This window comes from Apodemus sylvaticus, chromosome 9 (genome assembly GCF_947179515.1).
Source record: "Apodemus sylvaticus chromosome 9, mApoSyl1.1, whole genome shotgun sequence".
NCBI classification, from domain to species: domain Eukaryota; kingdom Metazoa; phylum Chordata; class Mammalia; order Rodentia; family Muridae; genus Apodemus; species Apodemus sylvaticus.
Window position 1 is genome coordinate 46,820,213 of NC_067480.1, and position 22,201 is coordinate 46,842,413.

At 38.1% G+C, this 22,201-nt stretch overlaps 1 protein-coding gene across 1 annotated transcript in view; it reads right to left on the reverse strand.

Annotated features, from left to right (window-relative positions):
* The window catches only part of Map2 (microtubule associated protein 2), a 268,392-nt gene that overhangs the window by 53,454 nt on the left and 192,737 nt on the right, over positions 1 to 22,201 (reverse strand). Inside the window, exon 5 of the mRNA XM_052193488.1 lies at positions 6,742 to 7,026. Within this exon, the coding sequence (XP_052049448.1) occupies positions 6,742 to 7,003 (262 nt within the window). The 5' untranslated portion in view covers positions 7,004 to 7,026. The remainder of the gene's footprint in view (positions 1 to 6,741; positions 7,027 to 22,201) is intronic.

A 22,201-nucleotide genomic window follows, 5' to 3' on the forward strand; every position in this document is an offset into this window, starting at 1 on the left:
TAATCGGAACAGTCTCGAGAATCCGATTTTTCTAATATTTTGATTGAGAATTACTCGTTTAAGACAATGTCACCCTGCTGTGACTTTGACTGAGAAGCAAAATGATCAACAAACCATCACATGACTCTATTTAAATGACCAACTTTACTCAGTGCTCACTGATTCCGCTGTTGTGTAAAGCACAGACGGCTCTAGCTGGGATTACCTAGTATATACAAGCCCATACCTTCCTAGAAGCAAGAGACATCATTCTGAATGCCACTGTCCATGGAAGCTGGCCCTGACAGGCTCAGACCCGTAGGTATCAACACAACAAGCCGCACAGTATGCCAGAAGTGCACACCCACACCCGCTTCATCTGGCAGAGACCATGCAGGACACAGCAATCACAACAGATACAAACCTGGTAGAACTGCCTTAATTAAAAAAGATCCACATCTCTCTTATCCTTTCTAGCCCAAATACCTAACCTTTATGAGGAAAGGATTGAAAAGATTCCCATTTTCTGGTCTCATCCCCTGGTGCTGCCAGGCCGGACGGACGCTTTGCAGCAAGCCTGTGTGTTTTCCTGCAGATCCACCCTTGAATGCTAAGTAACTGCTCTGCACACGCCTCTCTCTGCGGAGCTCAGGGAAATGGCAGCCAGAGCAATGAGTGGTTGGCATGGCAACAAGAAGAAGAAAATCTGCAACCTCTTGTATTGTTAGGCCTGCTTGTTTATTTGCCTCAGGGGCCTATGCGGATAGCTTTAGTCATTTTGCTGGAGAAATGGCGCTGAGCTATTTTGCTCTGCGTACATTAATGTAGTAGATACAGTAGGTTGTATTTTAAAGGGGATCTCAATTTAGAATTGAAGGTAGAATTAGAGGATAACAGAAAGCAGGTTAGAGCTCTCTGCTGCCAGCATCTGAGCCCCTGCCCCTATTATGTGTTTTCCAGCTTCAATATACATTCTCTGCAACAATACTTTTATGAGTCTGGGTTTGATTGTTATGGGGCTGCTTGAGTTATGGGATGTTAAAATGTAGAAAAGGCTATATTACCTCCTGGGTCAGAGGTAGACTTGGAAAATACAGCTGAAAATATAGACGTGCCAGGAAAAGAAAAAAAGAGATTGTGGAGAATGGTTGGGAGTCAGGTAAAGAAATGTCCTTCCTTTTTTATATTTACCCCAAGTGATATTCAAAAAAAAGAGCCACTTCATCTGGGGACTTGTTTCCTCCTCTTAGTGTTCAAATCTCATGGCCGAGGATAGCTGAAGTCACTCAAGTCTGTTCTTAAAAACGTGCATACTTTGACAACTATAAATATCCTTTTCTTCTCGGCCTCCCTTCAATCTCCACTTTGGAGGAAACTGAGAATCTCGCTATGATTTTATGCCATGCTCCAGGAGTGTGAATATAAGTTCTGCAACAGAAATGTGCACTTTGCCTGCCATGGATAGCAGCTGCAGACGGGCAAGAGAGGACTCCCTTCTATAAAATAAGAAGCTTGGCCCCTGTGGCACAGGGTCTCAGGTGATGACTGCACCCCAGGAGGGATGGAAAGCTAGCCTGCTGGGTGGACAAAGGCCGATATTTATAAGATTAATTCTTTCAGGCAACAAACAAACAAATAAACAAAACAAAACAACAATAAAACCTCTACTCTAAAGGAATCTTGAAAGCCTTGCTTTCAACTATACACAAAATTATGTCTCTTCTTGAAGAAAAGACAATTTAGAATGAAACCAAGTTGCACCCGGTTCCTGTTGTCCTCCTGTGTCCTTGTGGCAAAGGAGGAGGAGGGAGGAGAAGGAGGAGGAGGAGGAGGAGGAGGAGGAGGAGGAGGAGGAGGAGGAGGAGGAGAGGAAGGAGGAATGGCTTTAGGATCCCTGTAATATCAAAATCTGTTGTTTGAGACCTTATGTAAAATCTGATAATGTTTGCATAAGGCCTCTACAATCTGCACATATGTCTTAAATCATCTCTCGACTACTTATATTATGGATATGGTGTACAAATTCTATATTAATAATTGATATACTGCATTAAATAAGAAACAAAAACATGATTATTCTGTCCAAACATCATTTCTTTCAAATTTGTTTAATTCACAGTTATCGTTAGCAGTGGCTGAGCAGATCCGGAGAGCGGAGTCCAGTTTTGCAAGCACCCGTTGAGTAACAGAGAGGAGTCAGAGAGTTTTCTATCTCTAGAGAGATAATGGTGTTCAAAATTTCGAGGGATGCGAAACTAATACATTCTTTGCAGATCTGGCCTTTACAATTACCAAACATTATATTAAGATGATTTCATAATTGTACTCAGCAAGGGTAAAATTCAATGCCACAGACAACAGGACATCAAATGAAGTGACAACCAGTGACTTTGCCAAGTCACGAGCACACCGAGTATGGAAACTGTGCTTCCACATCCTTAAAATGCCACTTGAAAGGTAACTTTAAACACTTCCCCTTCCTGTAATGATGCTCTGATCAAAGCGTTTCACCTTTTTAGATACAAAGATTTACTGATTTTATAGATATAAATCAAACCTTCTGCCCTTTTCCAAGTAACCTCCCGCTATTTTAATATGAATTCTAATAACTTTGATCCTAGCTCCTGGATAAGAAACTTATAGATGAGGTGCCTAAATGTCTCTCTGATTTGGAATTCTTTGGGGGCCAAAACATATTTATCTTGCTTTCTTTAATGATGTGCAAAAGAATGGAACAGATTATTCTAAGCTATTATTCTTCTTTATTATGCTTTGGAAAACAATTTTTAAAAGATAAAAAAAGCCTAACCGTTTGTTAAGTGGATTACTTCTGAATAGCTTTGCACGTACTTACATGCTACTGTGGCATAGCTTTAAAAATGGCGCCTTAGTACAAAGAAAAATAAAACCCCACATCCATCTTTCTATGGGTTTGCCTTTACATTGTATGGCAGGAGACAACAGCTAACACATATAAAGAGTAAGATCACAATATTATTGCCTTCTAACATATCCTGTTCCCCAGTTGTGGTCTCAGTGCACAAGAACAACTGTTGACTTAAGTTGACTATGAATGTGCACCTTTCAAAAGTCTCAAACCTCATAAATGAAAATGAATGTTCAAAGGGGGAGGGGAGAGAGAGAGAGAGAGAGAGAGAGAGAGAGAGAGAGAGAGAGAGAGAGAAAGTAGGACACACTAGAATGAAGGAGGCCCAGTCTTGGGAAGATATGACAGTTCCATCCTTGACCATGTAAACCTATTTATAGAGATGATTACAAACAAGCTCAGGGACAATACTTCTGGGAATGAAGACAACCATAGCCAAGAAGAAATGTTTTGAGTCAAGTAGGATTTTTACGGCCACCTCAAGCATAACTGAGGACCTCCTTCCCACTGAGAAGTGCTCTGTGTGAACAGTTTCATTTTTGAGGATTATTCTTTATGAAAGAAATGTGATATACTGCTGTAGTGTATGTAAACAAACAAACAAACACTCAGACAAACAAAAAGGACTGAGCTCCTTGGTCTTATTTGAAATGGTCACCTCATGTATAATGCTAGTTCCCATCAGGTACCCACCTTCAAAGCATAGAATTTAAAAAGTGCCATATTTGGGATTTAAGAGGATTTGCTTATACCAGTGATGATTTGCAACATACCTTATTTATAATTCATCAATGATAAGTTATAATTTTACTAACCTTCTTTGAGAGAAGCTAATTGCATATTACCTCGTCACTGGAGCATTTTTCGTAAGTATAAGGAAAACAGTTTCACATTTTTTTTCTAGAGCTTTCCACGCTTGTACATCTTAGGGATTCAATAATTGGCATGTTATTTTTAGAAGGAAGTTCGTTTTAAAATCACACCATAGTTTGGATTGAAAACATCACTATGGAAACCCACAGATGAGGATGTACCACCTCTGTCACAGTGAGCATACATATGAATGCTTAGAAATCATCTTTTCCAAAGGAACATAAGAAAGACTAATTTAACACATGTTGAGATGCTTCCACTAAAAAAACACTGGATGTTCCCGACACCATCACTCGAAAGAAATACCTGTGAGTTGGATCTAATTTACATTATTTTCTCAAGGAAGCTGGCAAGGACACACTGACCTGACAAGTAGATCTTTTTGATGCTGCTAGATACTTCTTTAACACCACCAAACACATATTAAACGAAACAAGGTGTCCATGGCTTTAAGCACGCTATATACAGAGATTATAGCTCATTGGATTGCTCCATGGTAGTCAATAAGGGTGATGTGTTGAGCAACGAAGAGAGAGAACTAACCAGGCATGGTGGCTCAACCTGTCATTCCCAGCACCTGGCAAGAGGATAATCTTGACTTTAAAGAGAGTCTGGACTATACAGTGAGTTCAAGGCCAGCCTGGGCTATAAAGTGTTACCTTTCTCAAAAACAAAAACAAAACAACAGTAACAACAACAACCAAGGCCTCCAAAATCAATGGACAAAAGTATAGTTTTCAAATATATTTAAAAAAGACCGTCTTTGTATTTGCCTATCCATGCAACCACTGGCCCAATACATGTTTACCGAACACTGCAGCTGTTAAGCCAGGGTCTGCAGGATACAAAGAATTCTTGATCTGTGCCATTATCCCTTTCTTTCCTCCTAACTTTCATGATGTAGCTTGTCCTCATCTCTTATGCCTCAAACCTAGCAAAGGCCTTTCCATGCAGAATCCCACCCTCAGCAAGTTACAATGTATTCAGCTAGAGATAAAATGGTCCTTGTTCAAGAGTGTTGCTACCACTGCTACCAACAAGGATGTGAACTGACAGATACCATGTCTTGCAGCACTGCCTTTATACATTTTGCTGTATTTGTATGACCCTCACTGGATCCATGAAAAGCAAGCATATTTTTATTTCACTTTCAATCATAATTTCTAATAAGATGTATATGCCCTTGGAGCACTACACAGATTCTTAATTTCCCGGGTTAGTCAAGGTACTGCCAACCTTTTATTCTGATTCTCAGGAAATTCTGTAGGACCCTGGCTTTGTATCGGAACAACTGCAGAAGATTCAGCATAGTAGAGAAGATATGCAATCTTTAAGATGGATACAGTATGTGCTAAGGTTGAAACACACAGAATTATTACAAGCGGATGGTTTATGCAGTATTTGACAGAGGTTGAGTTGCCTGTACTTCATTGCATTGCACTATATACCTGTGAATTGCTTTGGCACTCCAGGACATATTTGGGAAGATTTGTCCTTAGTAAAAATGAGTCCTTTTCAACCCTGCCTTTCCATACTTTTCATCTCACACTTGACACCCTGTGATTTGTATCCAAATTAATTTCCATGGAGATCATATGCCATGAGAAGCTCTGATCTATAGAGTGTGGGCCCCAGATTTTGTATGGAAGCTAATGTAACACTTAGTATGTAGAAAACTACTATTAAAATACTACCTACTAATTGTGGTGGTAAAATTTATTCTATGTATTAAAAATTTATACTATATGTTTTGTATTTTCTTCTGTCACTTAAAATGTCTTTACTACTTCCTCATTAAAATCAGACATGTATATATGCATATTTACCCAACAATAAACACCCCCATATATCTATGATATATTATAGATACACATACTTATAATTTGAAGCAAGAACCTTACACATGCTAACTATGTATAACATTGACTGTATCTTCATTCCTGACATGTGAGGCGTTTTGACCAGAGTATGTGGTGAATCACAGTCTAAGTGTTGTGGTACAGAAACCAACCTTCAAATAAGTAAGGGCTGACTTTGAAGAGGGCAGTGCTTTATTTTGATACCTTTTGTAAGCCATCATCTGTAAGTTCAAATACATAAAAAATCTGAATTACTGAAAAAAGGGAAATGAGGAGCAGAATGCTATAGTATAAAATAATGTTTTTCTATGTCGTTAATGTTCTATTCTTATGGGGTCATTTAGGATGGTGTCAATGTTAATCCCTTTAAAACAAGCACTTAAGAGTGATATTGTGGCTGGAGAGATGGCTCAGTAGTTTAGAGTACTGTCTGTCTGCTCTTCCAGATTTTATACCCAGAACCCACATGGTGGCTCACAACCATCTGTAACTCTAATCCCAGGGAATCCAATGTTCTCTTCTGGCTACTATGGGTGCTGCCTGCATGTGGCATATAAACATATATGCAGGCAGAATATCCATAAAAATTAAATGGAATTAGTCCTATTACATTTTTCTTTTAGCCTCTGTGTGTTGTGCTTTGGAAAGCTGAGACTTGTGAAAGTGTCCCCCTATTTGAATGTATATGTTCATCTCCCCTTTCTTCTCTTTCCTTCTCTCCTGTCTCCTTGGAAGGCTGACGAGGTCACAGTTCTCTCTACTCTAAAAAGAAATATACTTCTAATCAATCCATTAAACTTTGTCAGGCCCAATGTCATTCATAAGAAGAAAACATTGAGATTTTTTTCCTCTTGTAGGTTAAAATACTGACAGTTGATAGCAAAATATTCACACACTGAGTGTTTTGCCTAAAAAGATTAGGGGGGTAAAAATTGAATTGGGGTTTGGGGGAGATCAAGACTGCAACCAAGTTGGGGGAAGTCAAACCCTGCCATAGTGCTTGGTGCTTGCTTTACAGGGTGCCTATTTCTCCTGACTGGACTCCAGTCCTCGCAAAATGAAAGGACCAGCTGTTGTAGATTAATTCACTCTCAGAGTAATCCGACTACAAAGCACAAAGATGTCCTTGTGGCCCCCAGTTACCTGCTGTTTCTCTGTCAGCTGAGGTCAGCTCTCCGTTGATGCCATTCTCTTTGGTATCTGAATAGGTGCCCTGTGACCCGTGCTCCCCAAAGGCGCCTTCCTCCTCCTCTCTGTATGGAAATCCATTGGCGCTGCGGCTCAGCCCTTCCCCTGCCCCACCCTGGTCTTTCATCTCTGGAGAGTGAGGGTGTGCGGCCGCCTCTGTGAGTGAGGCTGATGTCCAGTGTGGGGCCTTTCCTTCATCTTTCCGCTCGTCAGCCATCCTTCAGATCTCTGTACTGTCTCCTGTAGATAGAATGTATGCGTGTTAGTTGTGACTTTGGGGAAAGCTGAAAGCATTTTAGCAAGGTAGGGACAATTTGAGACCCAATCAGTGGCCTGCTGCATTGACAACTATTTTTTTTAAACAAACAATCAAACAAACAAAAAACTAACAGATATTGTTGATACAGTAATTTTATATTTACATCGTTTTTGTTTGTTTGTTTTGAGAGTATTTCTGGAATGTCCCATAAAGTTACATATAGTCTTTAAAAAGCAATCATATTTCAGGGCAAGTCTTAACCAATGCCTTTGACATACAGTTTGAACATTCAGTGGTAGCTAATGAATAGTTTGCTGCGGGAATCTGCAGTGCGAGAAAACCGAGTTAGAAGAGGGTAGGAAGAGGCACAGCTGGAGGAAATACCACATTCTCAGACATCACTCAACTACCCGTTAAAAACAACTTCAAGGGAGCCTAGGGGATTAAATGGCCAGTGTTTTCATATCAGCAGCAGCAAATCAGGCCGAGCGGATGCTGTTGGCTGCAAGGAATGAGTTATTGACTAAATTCTCCAACAAACATTTTTAACCATATTTATATTTTAAGGGGGTCTGAAATCATTCTATAAACACAAAATTTGCAGGGAAAAAATAAAAATATAGTGTTAGAACTGTACCTGCTTAATGACATCATTATTCTACTAAAGTAAAAGCTGAAGATGCCACATGGATGACGTGAGTGAGGAGGCTGTGAGTTACAGCAAAGGACGGTTCATTGTGGAGGAGGCCTTTTCTTAACCCTATGTGAATGGCAGATAGTGTGTGACCTTCTCTTACATGCGGATGCTACTAAATTTAGAGAGGCAACTGACAGATGATTCACCCCTCAGTTTGGAAAACTGTTACCAGCGATGTAACCTTATTGATGGCTTATTGTTCCCACAGAACGGATGACAACATACGTAATGACTGTCTCTAATGGAAACCAAAAACACTTGCAAAGACTTCCAAGCAAAAAAGGGCAAGATTAGGGAGAATCTATTTCATCCAGTAGATGTTCAGAGATTTCACATATAAGATAAAATGTTGTGGGAGCAAGTTCTCCTACCAGATTGATAAGAAGCACTTGTTTGTTTCTGAATTTATATTTACTTATTATTCATATGTATGCACGTGCATGTGTCAGGTTGTATATGTGGACGTCAGAGGACAGCTTTACGGAGTTTTGTCCTCTCCTTCCACCTTCTGAGGGCTCCAGGGACAGAACCCCCATTGTCAAGCTGGCCCCAGTGGAAAACAAGCACTTTCACTTGCTGAGGTATCTCACAGGCACCGCCTTCTGAATATCAATGCCTTTCTTTGCTTCCTGGGCTTATTTTTCTCCTCTCAAAAAGAATGAGACAAGCCCATTCATCTTAGCCAATTACAACATCAAAGCGCCTCCAAATTTGTTTCCAAAAGCACTCTGTTCATCTTCCACAAAATCATACTTGAATAACATACAAAGAGCTTAGCTTTAAAAACCTTGGGGGACTTATAAATAAACCACGAATATCTCTACATCACCTACATCAACATCAAGCAAAGAACTTCATGTACCAAAAGCTTTCCTCACCATTTCCTAGTTTGACTGATTGTGAAATTAAAGCAAATAATAGAAAAAAAAATCCACCCATTAGTAGTTACGCTTGTTGTGGTCGTAATTATGCCAGCACTGATTGTACCACCAGTCATTACATGTAACCATTTAAGCTAGTTTTTCTACAATACCTGGAGCAATGGCAGGAGCTTGAATACTTGGTCAAGTACTTGAGGGAGATTTACCTGCAAATCTGTCCTAAGCTATTCTGAAGGTCTGAAGAGGCGTGTCATAGATCCCAGAAGGGAACCTGATGGTAAGGACAGACCTTAAGGTCTAACTTTCCCCTGGTATACATATGAGAAACAAGGTATGTGCATTTTATAAATGTGATCCAGCAATTTTCAACCCACCCCATGCTGCGCTGTGCACCAGTCAAATAGCAAAGTACCTGATATAAGATCTAAACACTGTGCTTTTTAAATTGTCACAGTATCTTCACCTATCTTAGGTTCAAGAAGCCACCTCCTGATAAACTTGCCTTCCACAGCATCCTAGTCTTTGCGTGCTTCAAAGTCCTTTACTATTCCTGGTCAACATTTCCATATGCTTCTGTGGGCCAATCGATTTTTGGTATATGTGCAGAGTAAACAGTCAATACAGAAAAAAAAATCCTTACATAAAGAAGTCCGGGCTTTGCTAATGTATCTTTTTGAAACCTCAATAGGATTTGTGTTTTTATGATACTCTTAGATGTGTAAGGAACTGAGCAGATAATATAGAGTTTCCACAAATTCAGTTTATAATTTTTCTAATTTCTGAACATCTTTCATGAATGAAACATTTATTATTGTCCATAAAACAGCATTAATACATTATTAGCTAGAATCTTTAGTGTAGATTACTGTGATGACTATTCCTAGTTGTCAAAGTGACTAGATCTAGAATGAACTGCAATCCAGAAATGGAGGGCACATTCATGATCCATCTTGAGGTTGGAAGACACAGGTTTCTAACCTGGATCTTGGCATGGAGATCTTGAGGCATAGTGGCTGTGAAAAGCTTCTGGCTCAGGCAAGGTAGTACATGCTTTTCATCCCAGGAGACAGAGACACGCAGATCTCTGAGTTCAAGGTCAGCCTGGGACAAATCAAACTTTAGGTCCAGGCTTGGTGGTACATACCTTTAATTTGAGTCACGCTTTCTGTTGGAGGCATACATAAGGATATTGGAGGAAGGAAGATTCTCTATTCTTTGCTTGCACTTACTTGCCAGCACATGTTAGAACCTACTTAGACAGAAGACCAGCTTAAACAACTAGCCTAGTGGAGCTGAGTAACTATTAGATTTTTGGAATTCCTATTCATAGCTGTCTGTTGTTAGATTATAAATGTTATAAATGTGATCCAGCAATTTTCACCCCACCCCATTCTGCACTGTGTACCAGTCAAATAGCAAAGTACCTGATGTAAGATCTAAACACTGTGCTTTTTAAATTGTCACAGTATCTTCATCTATCTTAGGTTTAAGAAACTTATACATACATACATACATATATATATATAAGTCATTACAATAAATTCCTTTAATATATAGAGACATTCCATAAATTCTGTAATGCTAGAGAGCCCTGACCAACACAATCACTCAATATTATTTTTTGTTTGTCTGCTTCAGGGTTCTAACCAACATCTTACACTACATTTAATTTTCATCTCTAGGTTCATCTAAGACTTTGAATTCCTGGGCTGAAAAGGGCTATTCAAGTCAATTATACAATGACATCATAAAGTGCTCAAATAACTGGAGTAAGTGCTAGACCACACAAGGGTGAGCTTTCTCAGATTTCTTTCCTCTGTTGCTGGATACTTTCATTTCAGTGTGATATGATCATACAAAGTTTCACAAACCAATGCTAGGAGCTGTTTCCTGACATCAATAAGAGGGTCTCAGAAATAATAAATTTGTAGTGTAAGTTCAATTCTGGGAATTAAAATTTTACTTATCTTTAAAAAATCTATTTATCTTTAAAAAAATTAGAAATGAAGTTTAATTTTGAAACAAAAATACACTGATCTGTGAGTGGTTCTCAACCTTCCTAATGCTGTGACCCTTTAATTCAATTCCTCATGTTGTGCTGACCCCCAAACACAAAATTATTTTGTTGCTACTTCATAACTGTAATTTTGCTACTGTTAAAAATTGTAATGCAAATAGCTGATATGTAGACTATCTTGTATATGACCCCAAAGGGGTCATGACTCATAGCTTCAGAACCACTGGTGTACATGCATTTTTCTTTGTATGGGCGTGCATACCTAAGTGTAGTCACCATACAGTCTAAAAGACAACATCAGATCCTTTGGAAGCAGAATTACTGGTAGCTGTGAGCTACACAGTATAGGTGCTGAGATCCAAACTTGGGTCTTTTGTAAAAGCAGATTACACTTTTGTACTTAAAACAAACAAACAAACAAACAAAAAAAACCCCAAAACAAATAAAAACCACTCATTGATAGCTCCAGTTCCTCTGGAAGTCCTTGATGGTCACAAATTTCTCAGTGAGCAAAATCTTTGATCGTTAACTAACAGACCAATAACTAAACCAACAGGGTGCATATTAGTGATCTTCAAAGATTGATATCATTTGTTCTTAAGGGGTTATACATTTACAAAATAAATTCCTGAGTGTTTAATGATTTAAATTTTTGGATTTAAAAAAATAAATGAAAACTAATTTTGGAGGGAGGGCTACGAAAGCATACCAATTTCACTTAATCCTCCAGTCTCAAGTAAATCAAAGACTGTGCCTACAAAACATTACCTGACTACAAGACAAACTGAAAGTTCCTCTGAAGTGTATCTAGTCTAACCATCTATTAAGTGTCAGTCATTTCTGTGCTGACACTACCGTGGCAGGAAATGGGTGTTGCTGATTTGAGGGAGAAGCTTCTTACGTCAAAGGAGACACTATTGGACCATGCTCAGTCATAACCACAACTGATTATTAAAGTACCATTCGGGTGAATCATTTTATGTAAATTTCTAAGGGAAGTTTGGGGGTCATGTTTTTACTTTTTGTGACAGGTTGACAAGGGTGAACTTGCGATGGCTAATCTTGACTGTCAACTTGACTCACTTGGAAAGATGGGACTTTAGTTGAGAAATTGCCTTTGTAAAGCTGACCTGTGGGTATGTATGTGGGACATCTTGATTGGTAATTGATGGAGTATCAAGCTCATGGTAAACAGTGCCCCCCCCCCTTGGGGTAGGTGGACCTGCACTGTTGAGAAAAGAAGCAGAGCAACAAAGGTAAATCAAGTCAGAAAACAGCGTTCCTCCATGTTTTCTGCTTCCATCTGTTTTAGCCTTTAAGTCCTGCTTATGCTTTCCTTGGAGATGGACTACAAGCTCTAAGGTGAAATAACACCTTTCTGCCACAAGTTGCTTTTGCTCAGTGATTAATCACAGCAGGAGAACTCAAACTAGGGTAGCAAGGAAATAACTCAGTGTCAAACATAATTATTATAGACACATTTAAGTCATGACTTTAAGGCATCTGCATTCCAATTTTAAGTTATTTATACTTTTAAAAATTATGACATATTAATTGATATATGTCCTGGGAGAGTAATTTTGTAGCTTGTTTGCTCATTATCAGTGTTTCCACTTAATAAATTTTACCATATCAATATTACCTTATATTTAAATACATACTTTAATTTTTTTTTAGGCTTAAGGTTATAATACTCTGTTTCAAAACTTGAGCTGTTGGCTTGAGCCAACTTGAGTCAAGATGTGTAAAAGAAATCATGTTTTTGCATTTGTGAGAAAAAAATTAGAGCTGACCACAGGCAGTCCAAATATCTGTCTCCAAAGATGAGAAATTACTGTTTAAATAACTGTGTTTTAGTACATGATTGACAAAGGTAGTAAGGCTCTCCACACGGAGATAACTTGTATTGAAGTTTAGAAATGAAAGATCCTACATTTTAGATGTAGCCTACATTTTGCTTATTTCTGATCGTTTGTAGTCTACCAGGAAATCGGAACCTTCCCACATTGCCTTGTCAGGAGTTCAATGTTTCCCTCTAGCATTCCACAGTTCTAAGTTGTTGCTATTGGTTCTATGACTAATTGGTAACATTTATCAAATCTTCTCTGAAATCAAGTAGGAGGTACATCATAAGGAAATAATTATTGTCACATTACCTTCTAATATTTTGCTTTAAGGTAAATTTTTTTATGATAAAGTTGCATGTTAAGCATGTTAAGCTTCTATTCATGTACACAAAATGTATTAGAAACAAAACAGAATCAATTGGTCTCTTCTATGTAAAGGAATTATAAAAACTGTAATATTTTAGATTGTTCAGATAGATGATATGTGAGTATACTCTGCAGGAAAACATGCCATGTAGAATATGTGTGGAAAAGATAAACAAAAATGTATGTTAAAACTAAAAATTATTCTACATAACATGGAATTAGATGGAATATTCTGCTAATCATTTCCACACAAACATTGCTGATGGGTAAGTGATGAATTTAAAGTGGTAAATGATTAATGATTTATGTTAGTGATGGCAGGTCAGGAGGCTTTTGTTAATTTTCTTTATTCTTTAGAAAATTAGATGTATTTGTCAGGCACTGACAAAGCCTCTCAGGAGATAGTTATATTAAGTTCCTGTCAGTAAGCACTTGTTGGCATCTACAATAGTGTCTGTCTTTGGTGACTGTATATGGGATGGATGCCCGGGTAGGGAAATCTCTGGATGGCCTTTCCTTTGTTCTCTGTCACACTTTGTCCCATGGGTATTTTGTTCCCCTTTCTAAGAAGGACCAAAGTATCCACACTTTGGTCTTCCTTCTTCTTGAGCTTCATGTGGTCCATGAATTATATCTTGGGTATTCAGAGCTTATGGGATAAAAACCACTTATCAGTGAGTGCATACCATGTGTATTCTTTTGTGATTGGGTTACCTCACTCAGGATGACATTTCTTAGTTCTATCCATTTGCCTAAGAATTTCATAAAGTCATTGTTTTTATTAGCTGAGTAGTACTCCATTGTGTAAATGAACCACATTTTCTGTATCTATTCCTCTGTTGAGGGACATCTGGGTTCTTTCCAGCTTCTGGCTATTATAAATAAGGCTACTATGAACATAGTGGTACATGTATCCTTATTACATGTTGCAGCATCTTCTGGGTATATGCCCAGAAGTGGTATATCTGCATCTTCAGGTCCAATTTTCTGAGGAACCACCAAATTGATTTCCAGAGTAGCTGTACCAGCTTGCAATTCCTCCAGCAATAAAGGGGTATTCCTCTTTCTCCACATTCTACCAGCATCTGATGTCACCTGAGTTTTTGATCTTAGGCATTCTTGTGTGAGGTGACAGAGGTGGATGCTCTCAGCCAACCATTGGACTGAACACGGGGTGCCCAATGGAGGAGCTAGAGAAAGGACCCACGGAGCTGAAGGGGTTTGCAGCCCCATTGGAAGAACAATAATATGAATCAACCAGACCTCACAGAGCTCCCAGGGACTAAACCACCAGCCAAAGAGTACATATGGAGGGACCCATGTCTCCAGTCACACATGAAGCAGAGAGAGAATGGCCTTGTTGGATGGACATCAATGAGAAGATAGGCCCTTGGTCCTGGGTAGAGGAATGTCAGGTCCTGTGTAGAGGAAGTAGGAGTGTATGGGTTGGTGAGCAGGGGGAATGGGGATGGAATAGGGTTTCAGCACAGAAATGAGGAAAGGGAATAACATTTGAAATGTAAATAAAGAAAATATCTAATAAACAGAAAAAACAAAAAACACCAGGCCAAAAACAAAAACAACAAAACAAAAACAAAAGCTAGAAGTACAGAGGAGATCATATAGCACATACTAGCTGGTTTAAACTACAGGACGTTTTTCTGGACTTCATCTATTATCGGAATGTCTAAGTGCTACACATGAGAAAGACTGAGTGTATGCTTCGATTATTCCCATATTATCTGTTCTTTAGAAAAAGGAATGGAGATATCTCTAAGTGTATGGCAATGTAGTTCCTTAGTACCCATGCCCTCTGCACATGTAGAAACGAGCAAAGAGAATACAGCTGTCATGTCGCCTCCATTCTTTAAGGAGGAGAAACATGGAAGCAGAATTGACAGAGGAAAATCCTCCAAACAGTTGTGACATCTTTCTGGGTTACCCATGACTTCATTTTTCTACGAAAACCTAGGACTAGATTCAAATCACGACACAGTTTATGGAAAAAGAAGCCATATCTCATTTTTTCCCTTTCTACTTAAGAATTTGTAGTTTTTCTACTAACCTCCTTTTCAAGTATGAAAGAGGTTAGTCAAAGTAAGATTCATATAGGTAATACACCACAGGAACATAGAAGCCAACAAATGATCATAGAGTGGATTTCAAATATTAGTTGTGTTGACTGAGTTAGCCAACCACTGCCTACTACCAGGCAGACACAAGGAGAAAGGTTCCATAAGAGATGAAAATTTGGCCACCATCAGCTCAAGAGATAAGAGTGAGTTTGAACTTTATTTTGGAACTTTGGAGGATGGCAGAGGAGATAAAATTCAAGTCTAAACTTCGTTTAAATAATGCACATGTAGTGGAGCAAATGAGCAGACAGAAGAAAGACAAAGTAGGTATAACAGAGTGTTCAGAGACGTCAGATGCTCCCAAATAAAGTATTTTAATTCATCTCAGAAAGGTCTCTAAAATTATGAAAATGAAATACTCTTAAGTTATTAACCATTCCCATGCATCCTCAAGTATTTTCAACAAACTACTTCTAAAATACATACAGTAAATCAGAGTTTCTTGAGGGGGGCTTACAAATCAGTCTTTAATTGGTAACTGAGATAAAAGTTGAAGACTAGTGTTTTCAGACAGGACAGTTACTTCAGGAAATAGCAGCAAGTGGCAAGAAATACAGACAGGAAACATCACTGCAGTGACAGAAGTAAAGCATGAAGCCACGTGTATTAGGAGGTCACACAACCATTCTTACAAAGAGAAGTTGTGTCTTTCATGTCCTTTGTCCAGGTCTTTTTTGATGAGTTGACAGATTCCAATCATGAGAGAGAACACTTTTATTTAACTTTACAGGGAACAAGGTGATGTTTTCCTTGTATTTAATTCTATTTGAAAGCAGCAGAAATATCTTGAAGGAATGTTCTTTTTTAAAATAGTACTTTTACTATGACTAGACAACAATTTCATGTTGTAAAATGATGGTCAGACTATGAATATATTCAAATTGCTATTAGTGTTTATTTTTGTCTAGTTCTTGGCAAATGGTTTTACTAATGATTTTATTATTGGATACTTGCTTAGTTTTCTTTACAGATCAATGGCTTTGGAGACAAATGTAAATGTGTGGAAGATAATCATGAACTTATCTAGATAATTCAGGTGTACACTCTGAAAGTGTTGAAGTGAAGCAGAACTTTCCTCTTAGGAATCCCATATAATCACAAACTTCATTGCTTGACTTTGTATTAAATCTTTGGATTTAATTTGTCTTTGGAAAGATCACAAGACATCTAGTCACCGATTACAGTTATTAGCAGGCATCATTACATTCTGTCAAAAACTGGCAGAAGAAAAAGCTTGGCAAGTCTAAAGGAAAATTGCATTATGTGTCAGACAGCCAGGTTTCGATTTCTATAGTGTCCTTGGCACAGGTAGTTCTAGAGCGTTCTTTTTGGGAAGTTCCACCCTATCATCACGAAGTATCAAGTTCAATCAAAACAGAGGGCTTATCATTTCATGCTGCTACTTATCTCGAGAGGAACAAAGGAATCAAACAACTAGTTTCATAACAGAATTAAGCAAATGAATATTGCTTCTCTTTTCATGGAAGCTCAACTATGTTTTGTATCCTTACCACTCCTCCCAGGACCACACCACAGATGCTTGGTTTGATCACTTAGAGTATCATAATCGCTAAGAGTAGCATGTAACTTTGTGTATGCTGGGGGAGTTTCTAAGCTTAAGTATTTGGTAATAAGTGGCTTAAAAAACCCAAATTGCTACCCTCTGTCTTCCACGTGAAGTCAAAGGTAATTTTCATAATGAAGATGAAAAAAGCGAAGCTGAAAAACCTGTGTTCATTTCAGGTTGTTCCTGTTTCTCTGAGGCTAAGCGTAGAATACCCACAATCTTACCAGGTGACTCACTCTTCATCACATACCACGCTAATTAGAAATTAGTATAAAGAAAGTTAGTGGGCACAGAAGACATTAACTCTGATGATGATTGACACAGAATACAAAACCTCCCAGTGTGAAGTTATTGTTGAAACTGGATGATACAAGTGAGTCACAATCCCAAAGCAGGCTGGAAATGCTTACCAAATGCTGCCTCACTGTGCAATGTAACCCATCACTCCAAACTGAGAAAGGACTGTGCTACTGTGACATTGGTAGGAAACATGTATTTTACAACTGTGTAATACATCTAGGCCTTTTACATATCATATACGCAGAAGATCAAGTACCTATTAGAAACAAATATTTATTAAATGATATAGGCTAGAACTCTAGCTCAACTAATGATATTTTATTAAGGATTTGTACTTAGATGTTATAGCACATTAAGTAATTGATCTCCAACTGACAACTAAGGTTCTACTTAGTTTTCTCATGGTTCTACATCTTTCTAAATATGTCAGTTTACAGATGACATCAAACCTGAAGGTTAGTTGCATAACTGTGTAATGAACTACTGAAGCAATGAACAGATAAAATTTAATCCCTGTCACTACTGATAATGTTGAAGTTCAGTCATCATAACTTTGTTAATGGTTTCAAATGAGCATAAATCTAACAACCAGGAAACAAAGTGTAAGAAGTAAATTGTAAATTGGATCTTGAAAATGAATGATTTTGTTTTAAAGATACCCAGACTCAACTGTGATCCAAGGACTTTCAGATTTTGTTGAGTATCTCCTAACAAAATACTGTGAAATCAAATATCTTCTGGGTATACATCTGATGAAAACTGTGTAGAATTACAGATACTCCAAAGGAGATTTATAGGTCATAAGTGTTACATCATCATGGAATAAAGAGCCTTTAGCTCTAGAAATCTGTGCTCCACATGAGGGGAAGGCACTGGCTATCTCCTAATGATGCTACTACCAAATGCTAACATGTTAAGATGAAAATCCCATTCCATGTCTAGTAGATGCAGACCACCATCAGTCACAGCATGTGAAATGTGTGCATAGTCTTTGAAAGTGCATGTGATTAAGAAAATGCTGAATGCCATTCTGTCATATACATTACAAAATCAATTACTGTTTAATATGATGGGACGGTAGACTGCATGATGCTAAGATGTTTAACTAAGATCATAATGGTAATTCATCAAACAATTCGTTTACTCTTTAAAGCATTAAAGGAAAGGGCTTAGTGTAGCTGGGAATTGGAAACATATTTGGAAAGATACTGTTATAAGAGGTCACAGAAAACCCCACTAAAATATACAGCTTGATGTGTGCTGACAGGGAGGTGGGTGTAGGGGATTATGAGTGCATAGACAATTTTTGACAGTACCTCTTGTGAGAGGCAGCATATGAATGTAGAGAATGAATAGAACTTAGCAGAAGAAAGCTCAGGAAATGTAGAGGGAGAACTATGATGCCCAAGCCCCACCGCCCAATGTTGCTTTCTTTTTAATTAGGGTAGGAACAACTCCCAAGGCTGCGAGTTGCAGTAAGGAAGGCTGCATTTAATTCATCTCTCTGCATACAGCACCTGGTCCACTGGCACAAAGGAGCCTCAAGCACACCTGTCTACTGATGAATAAATATGGGACTGATAAAGAGCACAGATTGTTCCCTATGATCCTGAAGGCCTATAAGTCAGCATCTGTCAAAAATGAAGAAGTAGGGTGTGGCTTATTCACCTTTATTATTTAAAATAATTGGTCCAATAATGGACCAATGAAATGTGAACCAGAAGATACAACTAAACATGAAGATGCTCTTAGGACAGTTGTTTTGGAAAAAGGGTATGTGGACCTGAATAATGACACTCTGCTTGTATTGAAATGGACTGGATTCTTTATGAGGGAATAACTAATGTTGTATTAATTACAAAAGCCTAATGTAAAATTAAGATTATCTGTTAAATAGATACGTTTTACAAAATTGCCATGAAAACTAATGTCTTCATATTTTTGTTTATTAAATTATTGACATGCTTTCATGAGAAGAAAATAAAATACCATCTTTCATAACATATTGAAGGTATTTTATAATTAATATTTCAAGCTATATGCAATGTTGGGAAGATCTCTGCTTCCCTGAAATATATATAAAATATCTTACATTTTAATGAGCAAGGGACTTGCTCAGTATAAGTCTGATGAGGTTATTTTCAGATTTTTCAGACGTGAGAGCAGGTTAGACCTTCATGATGACAGACATGTTAAAAACTGAATTTAAATGGTAAGGCTTTGGGACAAGGAAACAGTGGTTGTAAGCAAACTAGGAGACATCTCAGTGGTCATGGATCTGCACCTTTCTTTGAAAGACATGGATTTACACGTTGCTTTAATGAGATTCTGTTGAAGGGTTAACTTAATTTTAGTACTGTTGTCAATTTGGTTTTTATGCTTTCCTGGCATTCATTCAACAAAAATTTATTTCCTACCAGCATTATACGAGAAATTCTGTTACGTACCAGGAATAAAATGCTGATTAAGGTATAGACTCTCTCCATAAACATCTCACCCTCAATTGAGGAAGACAGACAAGTCTGAAGAGTTCAATCACAATAAATATAGTAATGGCGAAGGGACAGGGTGCCAAAGAAATAGCAGTCTTTCAAGTCACTTTTACCAAACAAATAACTGTAGGCATACACTATTTAGATTACATACATTTTAATAGGTACCAAACTATGACATTGATGGCGAGTTAAACCCAGCTAGTTATATCAAGATACCGTCTTTGAAAAAGGTAAAGTACAAGCCACGTAAAAGTGAAGCTCAAGCTATATAGAACAGCAAGTTCTTTCTTCCTCATTTGTTTTGAATGTGGGGCAGACGATGTGCTGTGGTGTGCTTGCTGCTGGCTGTAATTGTGACTGAAAGGTATTTGGAGCTAAGCTGAAATTTGCCCTGTTTACTACATCAGTGATTCTGGCCTGAAAGGAAGTGTATAAAATCCCAATCATTTGGAATTCCCTCACAACTCAGAATAGATCCAAATGGGTCAACCTTCCACTCAGTTCGACTTCTCTCTTTGAACAGACATGTCTTTGTACCCTGGAGTGAATTCTAGAAACAAGGTCAATTTTTATGGCTGGCTACTTGCATTCTGCCAAACTTCTGAAGCGACAGAATGTGACCAAAAATTCTTGAACTCCCGAAGGCCTGAAATGTATATAATTAGTCCAAGGTTATGAGATGAAATATTTTCAAGTAAAAAAAAAAAAACACAGTGCAATTAGTTTCTTTGCAGACAACTATTCCTATCTTATATGTAACATTCAATTTAATTGTAGGGACAGATGTGACAATATTTAAAAAATAAAACACATCTAATGGCTTTAGGATGTTGTTCTATGGTAGAGTCATTGCATACCCAAGCTTAATGCCCTGAAATCACTACCTAATACTACGTTATGCATCCAAAACCAGAATAAAGACATATAAAATTAAAATAATATACACTTCTAGAGAGTAACAAATACTTTCTAGAAAGTTCTAGAAAGTAACAAAATCAAAAATGAAGACAAACATGGTATTTTTTAAACAGATTCAAAATATTCAATTTAGTTTTTATTAAAATCAACCAACATTAGCATTTCATCAGTTACCTAGATATGAGAGAGCAGAGGAACATTAGGTTTTTAATGACAAGGGAAGTGGGGAGAGGAAGGGACAGGTGAGGATGGTTAAGTGATATGATTTGTGACAGAAACCTTGATCAGAAAAGGCCTGCTCTTTCATGGGTGCTGTATGTCTGAACTCAAGTCCTCATGCTTGTGTGATAACTCTTCTCTCTAGGTGCCTAAATCATCTTCTTCTGCAAGGATGTATTATTGGTGAGGTGTCCTCAGTGGAGAAACTGTGTAGATTTGCTATCTATGCAAAGCCTGTGGAGATGCTCTAAGGAAGAGAGTGTTGTTAGGTAAAGATGCTCATGGAGGACGTGAGTGTATTCTGGGCACAGAAGCCACGGGGAGAGAATGCGGCTGGTGCATTTGAGGCGGGCTTAAGACAAAGAAAGAGTGCTGTGAGAACTGTTCCCATACACAATTTGGTGAAGGATTTGGATTTATTTCAAAATATAGTAGGAGCTTGTTACAGGGTAGTGATAACCTTTAAAAGATCACTTGGTGACTATGAGGAAAAGAGGGGGGTTAATGTTGAGCAATAATAGAAACCAAGAGTTCAGTTTGGGGCCCCCTGCAGTTAGTGACCCCATGAGACAGGATGGGAGTTCTGATGATAGACTGTTAAGAAAGCAGGAGAAAGTGGTGGATGGGCAATGCCAGGGTCATTAGCTGAAGAATAGACGCCCCATAATCAAAAACTATAGTAGAAAGAATAAGGGTAAATATACTTTTTCTATGCACAAACATTTCAGTTAATGTTTTTAGTTTGATTGTGTTTACAGAACTGGGGATTGAATCTAGAGCCTCATGTATATGTGAGTGCTTTATCCCCAGCCTTTCTCAAATGTTCTATATTATGAAATAGTTACTCCAGTCTACCATAAGGCTATTATTTTCATAAACATATGCAGGTTTGCTATTTTCCTTGAAAAATGTGGCTGTCTTTATGCTTTGTTCTAAGTATATATATTTTTAGTACATAAATTATCCATTATGTATGTGTGCATGACATTTTACATATATGCATGTGTGTATGTGACACTGTAACTTGAAAATTCCTCTTGGTTTGTCAACAAAGATTCCTCAAAATTTCTTATTTCCAAAATAAGACTCACTGTAATTGTAAATATAGGCCCCTAAGGAGTAATCCATCAAGATTTACCTAAACACTGCTCTCTGGTATCAAAGAGTTAGAGAGCTATCTACAGCACCATGCCATTGAAAAGGTCTTTTGTATTACTTTGCCCTTCTGCTCTTCATTCAGGATTGATTACTACTGGGTCTTGCCTCATGCTCTGCTCACAGTGAGTTGAGATGACTCAGGCTCTGGCACCCGCTCACTGAAGTATTTGCTTTAGTGAATTCTCAGTTTCTCTTACACAGGTTACAACTGCCTCTGAATCAAACTGCCTTCTGGAGTAATTACTGAGCACAACTGGGATCCTTGACATTCATTAAACATCAGTGCAGGTGGGAGCAAAGGGAGTAGAAGAGATTAAAGAAAATTATCATGGCTTTCATCATTTCGCTTCTCAGAAGATTTGACAGACACACCCAGAAAGCATCTGCCTCCACCTTCAACCATGTGGTTTTTACTCATTGCTTCTCAAACTTCTCACAGCTCGAAGCACCGGCTTGTCTTCCCTCATCTACTTAGCAAATCACCAGCTCTCTTGGGGTTTATTTTAAATGCTCTCTAGCGCCATGTGTATGTGGTTAAAGTGCCACCTACTCTCAA